This window comes from Hesperophylax consimilis, chromosome 13 (assembly GCF_061612785.1).
Source record: "Hesperophylax consimilis isolate HC1 chromosome 13, BYU_Hcon_1.0, whole genome shotgun sequence".
NCBI lineage: Eukaryota > Metazoa > Arthropoda > Insecta > Trichoptera > Limnephilidae > Hesperophylax > Hesperophylax consimilis.
The window spans coordinates 19,444,956-19,457,131 of NC_142848.1; the positions used below are offsets into that span (position 1 = coordinate 19,444,956).

General features: G+C 33.0%; 1 protein-coding gene across 1 annotated transcript; it reads right to left on the reverse strand.

Moving 5' to 3' along the window:
• Window positions 1-549: 549 nt before the first annotated feature.
• LOC149418555 (alpha-N-acetylgalactosaminidase-like) lies at window positions 550-10,168 on the reverse strand. The gene is made up of 9 exons (XM_089638573.1): window positions 10,004-10,168; window positions 8,745-8,919; window positions 7,476-7,650; window positions 4,737-4,825; window positions 4,489-4,650; window positions 3,637-3,834; window positions 2,892-3,056; window positions 1,289-1,364; window positions 550-1,192 (listed from the first exon to the last, which is right to left on the reverse strand). The coding sequence occupies exons 1-9, from the start codon at window positions 10,159-10,161 to the stop codon at window positions 1,158-1,160; spliced, it is 1,233 nt and encodes a 410-aa protein (XP_089494699.1). The 5' UTR covers window positions 10,162-10,168; the 3' UTR covers window positions 550-1,157.
• Window positions 10,169-12,176: the final 2,008 nt, after the last annotated feature.

The following is a 12,176-nucleotide window of genomic DNA, read 5'->3' on the forward strand; positions in this document are numbered from 1 at the left end:
GACCAATATACAGATAAGCATTTGTAACTTATACTTCTCAACCTAAATATTGTACGCTAAATTACTTATCTGTTGCGGTAGTCTCTGGTCTTGATATTACACAAGCAAGGTTTTTCACCATACTGAAATGTGAGGAACTCTTCCCAAAATTCTTTATTATCTTCAAAAGCCAACTATCCACAAAAATCGTTAGATAACTGGTTCGTTTAGAGTCCTAAGACTGTCTTTTAATTTTCTCTAAGTCTTTTATCTTTGGATAAAAGTATTATTATACCTATGCATATTTACATATATTTTCTTTTTAAAACTAACATTCGAGGTTACTAATAAACTAACAATATTTGAAAAATCTCCTACCACCATCACACTAAAATGCTGCTAGTGTCGTGATGGAGGATATAGCTAGCTGACGAATTGAACTCACGACGCGATGCCACTAACTGGTCTACATGCATAGAATAAATAATAATATAAATTTGAATTGAAATTTTTTATTTATTTTATAACATACAAGATAAGTATTTAAATTAATATAATGAGTAAATATTTCAAATTATAATGAAACATATTTACCTTTACGAGAGTCTAACACTTGTGTGTAAAGGGAAAAAATAAAAGTTAAAACTTTACATTTAGAGATAATTTAGAGGCGACAATGAAATAAACAAAGTAAATGAAGCAATAATTTACTACTGATTTGGTTTAGGGCACTGGGGCGCCTGGAGTGTACGTCCAGTTGGAAGGGACCAAATAACGGTCTTGACTGAAGGAAACAGCGATTGGACAGCCGAACCCATGCCGAACCTTTCAACGCGGTGTTTTGCGGGTCAGGTGCAAGTTCAGTTTTTGTGCAATATGTTACCGACCCAAGCTGAACAATGTATACACGTATGGGATGGTTGTTTTACAAATAATTAAATACGTTAAAGACTTTACTTCCAATTAATTATTTACATTTGTTTCACACCCCAAATATTACATTTGTCTATAAGATATGTCGCAGATCTGATGTATGGGATACAAGTAAAATATATATTCAACACAAACAAATAAATTTGAATGGGTTCCGACGCAACAATCCTACAGATTGGTTCTCATATGAACTCATATGTTCTCATATGAGGGTCATTATCATTAAAGTAAAAAAATATATCGCACTATTCTATAATCTCGATTTTTAACATCTGTACACCTAGAACAAAAAACAATCACATTAAATATTGATTCATATGCATGGTGTTTATTACTAAAATTTTTAATATCTATTATAGAAAAGAACTATAAGTACCTGTAGGATTAACCAACATTGTTATATTTTGTGTATCTCCCAAGACATAATCGTTTGCCGATGTTGCAAAAAGATTCTACAAAAGAGAATTGCTTGTTTATTTAGAATACAATATAATAGTGAGAATATTTTATACAGGGTGTATCGGCACTAACCCGACAAACTTTAACCAGCTATTCTTTAGCACATTTGGAGTAAAAAATGTTATGGGCACTTTGCTGTCCGGTAGCATTTTTTTTTCAATTAAAAACAAAAAAATTTAAAATTTCCACACTACATCACTGTCATTGGTATTGCGTTTCGTGTTCAACAGCTGTTATAAGCAAGTATGTTAAAAAGCGTCTTCGCTCTTTCGCACACACTAAATAATAATAGTTAAAAATGAGACGAATGGTGCCGTGCCATTTCGTTGTGATTGTAGAAGTCCGCCAATATAGGTACACACGTGCATTATTCAACGGAATTCGAATAAAATATTTGCCAGATGGGTTTTCAAACTTTGACAAAGGATAAAACAGTGGTGACATGTGGTGAAAATATGAATAATAATTTTTTTATTAAAAAAAACGTTACCGGACAGCAAAGTGCACATAAGATTTTTTACTCCAAATATGCTAAGGAATAGCTGGTTAAAGTTTGTCGGGTACGTGCCGATACACCCTGTATAGGTGGAAGAAGCTTGCAGAAGCCTTCACCCAATAGTGAATATAAAATGGCTAATGATTAAAGTAGGTGCCTAACAGAGACCGATGGCTATTTTAAATTAATATTACACATCTGCCATACAATAAAAAAATTAGAAAATAAATTTATATATTCTTACGAATAAGAAATTTCTTATCAATGAAAAATCTATACTTAATATATTATGCATTAGTACAGTCTGTTCTAAAATATGCCACTATCATCAGTTGGGGAGCAGCTTAAAAAACTAGCCTGACCCCCATAGAAATTGTTCAAAAACTCATAATAAAAACAATACTAAAAAAACCTCCAGACTTCCCCACTGAACGCGTATTCGAAGAATTCAAACTTCCTACATTTAAAAACTTATTTATGAAAAATTCAATTATTCAAATTATAAAAGAAAAAGATAAATACTCATTCATAACTGAAAATCGAACCAGACTTAAATATATATTGCATGCCCTAAACTACACACTTCTTTTGCCCAGCACCATTATACCCACCAAGGAAAACATTTCTTTAATAAATTACGAGAAGAAATCAGATGCATTAATGATAAAAAAAACAAATATTGAAATATATTAAAAAATATTTTAGGGAATTCACTGATTCCCCTAGTTTCACTTGAAAATCTCACAAACTATCGTACAATACTCTATTTATCCTCCATAATATTTTTTTTTCTTCTTTCCAAATACAACAATTTGTATGGTTTTTAATTTCGTAATTATTTTTCACTTTGTAACCAAGTTATATTATTTTTTCGCAAATGTACACTCCTCTTACATCCACAAGCAAATGCTTTTAATGGAAGTGTAGTATAAATTAAACAGTATGACTTGTGATAGAAATAAAGATAAAACTAAATAAATAAGGCTGGATTTTGTACAGAAACTTTCTTTTCAAGGATTCTTACCTTTATAGTGTATTTTTTTGCTTTTGGTATCCCCAGATCACTAATGTCCAATGTAATAGAACGAGGTGCTCCGCTGTCGCTAAGATTTACTACCGCAATAACAACGGAGGCGTTCCCTTGAACGACTGGCGTTACCTCCCTGCGCCACACTTCAAATTTGTTATCCTATACAAAGTAATTTCATCAGCATGTATTCATTTCCTCAAGCGATAATAATCATTTATTAAATATTGAATTTCCACCCCAAACATACACATAATTCAATTTAACACATTTTAATGAAATAATAAAAAAATTCGACCTTGTTACAAACAAGAAATATAAATACTAATATATCGGCATACAGCCGTCACAGATATATTTACTATATTACTCGTCTGTTACAACTGTAAGGGGCAAGCGATAACATGAGACAGGTAACGCCCACATTTTATATTCCCCGTGTATAACAAGAAATGTCAAATGCCAACTTCTAAAATGTGAAATGTTTTCTTTCACAAAACCTCAACACTCCCATTGGAGGTTTGAAGAGGAGCTGGTATAGATTAATGCTCTGATAAAGAGTATGCAATAGTTTTCATTTGGTTAAACTACCTTTGTTAAAGTCAACTTGTTTTTTATGTAAGCAATAACTCAAAAAGATATCAACCAAAGCCACATTTCCAGAAAAGACACAGGGCTGAATCGTTTTCTGAAGTGGTAGTCAAACAAAATAAATGTTCATTTCAAACATTATGTTACCTACATTTGAAAGCAGAATACCAGCTTTTCCTAGAGCATCTTGATTGACGGCAATGACCTCTTTGTTGAGAAGAATCTCCTTCATCTCCGGCTTTATATTCTTTAGGTCAGTGGACATGAGTAAAGGGGCAGCTAATATTGCCCAAATCGCCATCTGCACTTTACTTTGATCGTAACTCAGGCCGAAATTACCAATCAAAAGCTAAAAATATTTTTTTATTTACAATATTTAGTCAATTTAAAGAAATTGTATATACAAAATATAATATTATGTATCAAAATTTAAGTTATCCTGAAATGCCATCCTACATCAGTACAACTAAAAACAGATTTTTCCATTGTATTGGAGTAGGTAGTCAAATATGTTTTATAAGTCTCTAGGACTCTACAATGAAATTGGCACAGGTTTGGAAGTAAACTGAATGCTGTAGAAATGAGAAATGAGGGTGGTAAAACCATGTATGATCGTGTGAGAAACGTGGAGATCCGCAAAGAATGAAAGGCTGATGTAAGCATAATGGGTAAGATTAAGGAAGGGACTCTCAGGTGGTTTGGGCATGTAAAGCGAATGAAAGAAGAAAGGCGTGTAAAGAGAATATATGACGCAAATGTGAATAGTAGAAGAAATCGGGGACGCTCTAGGAAGACATGGCACGATCCAGTGAATCAGATGCTTGAGTTGGGCCATGTCAAGAGCCAGTATAATAGAAGAGTATGTATGACACAATGTATGAATGTGCATGAGGGAAGGGGTGTCTGCCAAGACCGAGTTGTTTGGTGGTCCACCCTTTCTGCTTACCCCTGCGATAAACAGGGTGGTGGTTAGTTAGTTAGTTAGTTTGTAACTAATAAATACCATGTCTGGATCATTCCAATGTCCGGGGCCAGCATAGTCAGCTAAAGTTTGCGAATGATTTCCAAAATAGTGTGAAATGCCGGACAGACTACTCCATGAATCTTGGATATCACCCCAATTACGCCAAAAATTGCAACTCTCAATTACTTTAGTCCAATTTATCTACAATATGGAAAGTATTACCGATTTCAGAATACAGGGATAAAATTTTCTTTACAGGATTATTATGAAGTTTTGTGATTTCTTACTGATTTTCCATTTCGGTAAGCTGGCCAACTACAGGAATATAATATTGGTCTTCCAGTTTTGTTGAGATATCTACCAAACTCTGGATATCCTGGAAATTATTATCTGTATTAATATTTACGCACTTCCATCAAGAAACTATTAATTATTGTGTTTTTAAGATAAATCAGAAAATCTGTATGTATGAAGAACTAAAAATTCTTGAATGGTGAACTCTTGCACGATGATACACAACTTTATGCTACCTTCACGTAATAATTAAACAAAAAAATTATTGCAGAAAGTAAGCAGGGGTATTATTGCAATGCCATAGATTACATTATTCTTTATTTCCACAGGTTGTAAGCACGTCACCGTCCATTGTCCCAAAAGACATGCATAAAAATCTTCTTTCTCACAGGTCTTGTATGAAAACGAATATCTTCAATCATATTCCCTTGAACATTTCATTAGAATCATAGAACTTTTTTGAGATTTTCATTATTTGTAAAAATAAGCAAAAATAATTAAATCCACAAAATGGTAATAAAATTCACACACGGTGAGGTATAAACTTAACCCTTTCCAGAAGCATTTGTCGTTGGAATGCTCGAAATCCCGAGAACTGCGTGGGACAGTGTCCTGCCTGTTTGAATATATTTTCTGAGAAATCAGAAATAAATTCTCCCTTAATTATGATTTAAATGATTTAGGTGTGAAAATCCTCGAAAATGTAAATTTCTCAATGTAAATGAAAAATTTACTCTAAAATTTCGTATTTTCCCAATATTATTGAATCTCATGTATTGCTCACTTGTAACTTCACTCAACCAGTCTGTACTTTTGACTCGGTATGTTTATCTACGTGCTCGAGGCATTAGAACACAAGTATACGGTGACCGTCTTGTATCTTAAAATCTTGAAATAAATATTATTTTATTTGTTATTTTTTTTAATATGTATTATCACAGCGCCCTTGAGGTGATTTTTGACGACAACGGCGCTATATAAATTAGCCAATTATTATTAAATATTATTCTTATCATAAATCTAAGTACTACATAAGTTTGTTTTGTGTTTTTTTTTCAGCTTAAAAAAAATAATACCACGATTCACAGAATTGAACAAGAGTCTAAAGGCTTTCGACTCTTGTTCAATTCTGTCTTCGTTTGTGCCTGTGCCTTTCTGCCTTATGTGCACAATGTGACAGACAGAATTGCCAGGCTATTGAGAAAGGAAAGTATAAAGACTGTCTTCGGAACAACGACAATGATACAGGACTTACTGAGGTCTGCAAAGACTAAGTTTCCTCTGGAAACAGATGGAGAGTATAAACTCAGCTGTTCCGGATGTGACAAGGTCTATGTAGGCCAGACAGAGAGGACTATTTCCAAAAGGATTTCAGAACACTTCAGAGCTTGTAAACTCGAGCACCCTGACAAATCGGCAATTGCCGAGCATTTGATTGACACCGGGCATTACTTTGAATTTGTTCCTGAAGTCCTGGGGAGACCCAAAACTTATAGAGCACGGCTGATTTCGGAGGCCATTGAAATTCATAAAAATCCCGTAAATATTAATAGAGACGATGGAGCTAAGCTCAATAGTTCTTGGTATCCGGTAATTGACGGCTACACCAGAGCTAAACAAATAAAACCACTTTAAAAATTATATGTTAATGTTAGCTCAGAGGGTTGGAGCTGGCAACATGGTATCACATCCTCATACATAAGCTCACATTTCACCACAACCTCAAATAACACATCTGCCCTGATGATGGACACTGCAATGCTGTCCGAAACGTTGGCTAAAGAAGGAGTTAGCGCAACACGGCATAACACCCCAAAAACAAATAACAAAAATACTTTTGGCCGTGAAAATCTTAAATCATAATATGTAACATAGCTCACATAATATGTAACATAGCTCACATAATAAATATAAATTAGTTTGAAACTTTTTTGAATGAGAAGATCGCAGAAAAAACTATTTTATTATAATATACAAGTGTCTGGGAGTAAAGTGCACTTATTTCGGGAGGAGATTACATGATGGCTTTTTTCTAAATGTCATTTTTTTCTCATACAAAAATATTTTTGATGATTGAAGTGCACTATCATGTAAAATTGTGCACCCTACACCCAGACACCTTGTATGTAGATGCTGCGCCCATCTTACGTGCACCGTCCATTTATTTAAAAAAAATAATAATGTGGTCACCCCAAGAGCTTAGTGATCTACACGGTGAACAAAAAGATATTACAGCAAGTGCGTAAGTAAACGTATATTAATTTTAGGTTTTAGGCTGTGGAAAAATATTACAACCAAACATGGAGAATATTTATCATCCAGAAAGGGTTAATAGCGGTGACCATCCAATTTTAAATATTGGACTTTTAAAAACACTTATAACATTTATAATTTTGGTTTCTTTGTGCTGAAAATATTATTTATAAAGAATTCTTTTTTTATTATTTGTAAAATGTAACAAATTCAATTATATTGGACAAATTTTTACAATTTTATGTTTTTTATAATTATTTTTTCAGACAAATATTTTTGACTGAACAAATAAATATGTAGTACACATAAAAAAATAAAATTCTAATTTGAATAAACTGCGAATAATATTTTTTTTTTCTTGCTACAGATTAATCCCAATGTACTTAAGATCTACTTCACCTTGTAAAGGCGTAGCAAATAGGCAAGGTCTATTTTATTCATCACTGATGATCTTAATCGCCTACAATAACGCAATATACCTTCGTCCATCTTATCCGAGTCCACATAGCAGCCATCTAGTTTAACATAATCCACTCCCCACTCTGCAAATGTGTTAGCGTCTGTTTCCAAGTTCCCCAGGATGCCCGGATATCCTTCACAAGTTCGGGTGCCATAGTCTTCGTATAAGCCAAACTTCAGGCCCAAGTTATGCAGCTACATGCATTTAATTAATAAAAAAATATGTTTACTAGAGGTTTAAAAAGACTTGTTTTCGCTGATCTGATAACGACTGTTCTAGTCAATTAGGTACCAGTACACATCGATACGACCAGTACACTATGACTCAATAGATTAAAAAATGCTCTTTGTTACTAATAAAATAATACGTACAAAATAAGTTAATTTGTTGCAAGATGATATATCACATTTTGATTTTATTTATAAATGAATTTGTGAAGTATATGATAAAAATACAATATATCGGTATCTGTGGTGGAATCGTTACATCCCTAGTTTTTACTGTGAAGTATATGATAAAAATTAACATTTCTACATTAGAGGTGAGGTGTATTTATCGTACCCAGTAAAAGTACCGGGTATTTTCATGCGATACTTTGTACTTGTGACGAATCTCCAAAATACCTAGTTCTAAAATACTCACAAGTATTTTATTCCGGGAATAAATATTTTTAATAGGTACTTTTACCATGTATTTTTGATAGGTATTTATATGGGTATTTTTAATAGGTGTTTTTGATTGGTATTTTCGATGGGTATTTTTAGTAGGTATTTTTGATGGGTATTTTAGATGAGTATTTTTAGTAGGTATTTTTGATGGGTATTTTTAATAGGTATTTTAGACGGGTATTTTTGATGGGTATTCCTGATGGGTATTTTTATGATGATTTTTTGTGATCGGAAAAATGTGGGGAATTTTTCGACGGGGAATTCCACAGCCACCCCCCGCCCCCCTCATGGATTTCGAATAATTAATGGGGGAATCAAGCTTACGTAGACAATTAGTGGGGAATATGTGGGCAGAATTTATGTGAGTGCAGTTTAGAAATTACTTATTCTGAATCAATCCTGAAGTCGGTATTAAATACTTTTGAGTATTTTGTCACCGGTATTTTTACCAGGTATTTCTTTGTACCTGTACTCATTGTACCCAGTAACGAAAAGTACTCATAGGACCCACCTCTAGTCTACATACTTACCTCTCTTGACTGTTTAAAATAATTTTTTAGAATTTACATTTTTCATACTATGACAAAAAACACTTTTTCCAAATAAGATATTTTACTCACATAATCACCGATAGCTTTCATTCCACTTGGAAATCTTTTCTTATCTGGAGCAAGTTTCCCTTGCGCATCTCTTTCCTTCTCCAGCCAACAATCATCAATGCCCACATACTCGTATCCTGCTGCCAAATATCCTTCAGAAACCATTAAATCTGCCGTTCTCTTAATCAGTTTTTCACTGAAAAATAATTCATGGAATATTGTGATTCATTTTTGGGTTTTACACCATATTGCGCTTCCTCCTTTGTTATTGCTAACATTTCGGACAGCGTTACAGTGTTCATCATCTGTCCTGATAATGGACACTGTTTACAGTTTCCGAAACATTGGCTATAGAAGGTGGAAGCACAAAATGGCCTAATAACTTAAAAATTAATCCCAATAATATTTTTAGCCGTGAAATCTTACAACCTTATCCGTTCATGGAATGTTTAAAAAAAAGAATCGATCATCACAAGTTTTTAATATATTATACAATACACAAGATTTCTTCTACTACCTACAAAATCTTAGTGATCTAAAGATGGTTAAAGATGATGTACAACTCTTTGTGTTTAAAAAAAAAATTAGAATAAATGTGATGATTGATTTTTGATTATTGAAAAACTAATAACAATTTTCAAAGAAGATGAAAATATAGAAAGTACAACAACAAAAAGATTAGGCTAACAGCATAATCCAATTTCTACATGGCAATCAATTCATTAACTTCTTGATCGCCGACGCAAAATTTTCGCCGTGCGCTAGCAATACGCTGGCGAACAAAAGGTCAAGCGACTTTATTAACAAACACAATTTCTTACTCCAATTTTTAGTCTAGGTCATAACCTAATCTTTTTATGTGTTCATTTTGGTTTTTTTGTCATGTTTAATTCCATGCGCTTTCAAAAATCAATATTGCAACAGAACGGTAAAGCTTTTTAATAAGTTAATTATTATTATTTTATGAATATAATTAAAATATTAATAATCGTACACCCTTATCAGCAGGTACCTGAAAGATGTTAACTAGTGATTCCTGATGATTAGTCTAATAAACTGACTGAGAGCCTTGACATCTGTCAATGCTAAAAAACAGCTAAACAAGCATCTTCCGCTATATAAGCAATGTGTAACTTCCCATCAACTCTATACGGCTGTTTAACATCAGTTTAGTATATGTAACATTTATTAGTAAGGTTTTTACATAAACGGTTGTTTATCAGTAGTGTAAAATTTAACAAAAGTTTATTAGTAAGACTGTAATAATATAAAATGTTTACCTTATGCATTCATCAGGTCTAGTGTCACAGTCTACAATACACCGGAACCTCTCCCAAGTTAACCACCCCATGGGAGGAGTGAGTCCAAGTCCATTATCCAAACCCACGCCACCATTTACAAACAACAATATTAATGAAATTGATGCAATCACCCTCATTTTCAATCGGGAACTGAAATCAAATATACTATTTTTATAGTCTTTGATTTATCCTTCAGTAAAAATAAAATCGAAAATTTATTTTAATGATAATTTTATTTTCATTGTATTTCTGTCCTGTGAAAGTATTGATATAATTCATTTTCAGCGGAAATCTGCAGTTATTATTTATGCCGGGAGTATATGTCCGATTTTGCTTTCCGATTGTCTGATCCAGCTATCGAATCGGACGAACCAAATACACGTCCAATTTATTTTGGTCTGTCGTTTCTGATCTGTCCACGAAACACTACAATCAGCACAAAATATAATCTATGGCGCAATTTATTTACAGACTACTCCTTTAACCTTACGTTACATAGGCATTGATACACATTTATTGTTATCAAGTTTAATTTGTAGAACACCATTTTAATTTTAAATTTTTCTTTTGCATTCCTATTCAATACATATAAATTAAAATGTAAATGTTCGTTTGTTCAAAATCTGAATACTCTAAAAGTTCTTCACCGGTTGCTTTGAAATTTTGACACAGCTTTGCATTCGAATATGCGTTTTTTTATGTATACAGGGTGTATCGGCACGTACCCGACAAATTTTAACCAGCTATTCCTCAGCATATTTGGAGTAAAAAATCTTATGTGCACTTTGCTGTCCGGTAACGTTTTTTTTTAAATAAAAAATTTACTATTCATATTTTCACCACATGTCACCACTGTTTTATCCTTTGTCAAAGTTTGAAAACCCATCTGGCAAATATTTTATTCGAATTCCGTTGAATAATGTACGTTTGTACCTATATTGGCGCACTTCTACAATCACAACGAAATGGCACAGCACCATTCGTCTCATTTTTAACTATTATTATTTAGTGTGTGCGAAAGAGCGAAGACGCTTTTTGACATACTTGCTTATAACAGCTGTTGAACACGAAACGCAATGCCAATGACAGTGATGTAGTGTGGAAATTTTAATATTTTTTTGTTTTTAATTGAAAAAAATATGCTACCGGACAGCAAAGTGCCCATAACATTTTTTACTCCAAATGTGCTAAGGAATAGCTGGTTAAAGTTTGTCGGGTTAGTGCCGATACACCCTGTATGTTTGTTTTTATATGATATAGATGTCACCTATGACAGGTAAAAAAATGCTTTTTTGAAAATCAGCGCAACCTGTTAGACGTAAAAGCAAAATGCACTATAGTTTCTCTATCTGCACAGACAGACTGAGTCACAGCAACGCGTGGCGGGGTACAGCTAGTTAATAAATAAATATTTGTTTCACCTTTTGAAGATATTATCAAGTTTGATAATGCTTTTATAATACGAAATAGCTGTCAAGCGTAATAATAATCACACGGTAGAACTCGTTTATAGATATATTATTTTTTTATAAATTTAATAATAATATTAATACATGGACATTGATACTTTTGTACTGCAGTGATTGGTAGTTAGGTGTCAATACTCATTTGCAAACTGACGAGTCGGAAGAAAAAGTCAGACGTGTATTTCAGTTCTATGCAAAAGTATGCATGCCTTCAGACAATCGGATCGGTAATAAAATCGGGGACGCCCTTTACGAGTCGGTCTGAATCTATCAGATATATATGGACTGTTTCAACAGATGTACAGCGCAAAGGCCTTCCCATAGTCTGACCAGACTCTCATAACCAACTCTTGGAAGGAAAAATCGGATATGTATTCCCGGCATTATAATTCACAAAGCCAAGTAATTTTTTATATAGTTATTCCAAACTAATTAAACTGCATAACTTTAATTAACTGATAATAAAAAATATTATTTACTAATTTTTCGAGGAAACAAGCAGAAGTTTAGTAAAATGCACTTATGAGCTGAAATGAACTTATTAATGAACAATATTAAATACTCACACGAACTACAAAATAAAATTCAATATAATTCATTATTCATCAATAATAAAGCATGCACGTGTGGATGGGTAAAATGGCTTCATAAACAAAATGCTACAGGGTGTTTAATTTTCGTACAAT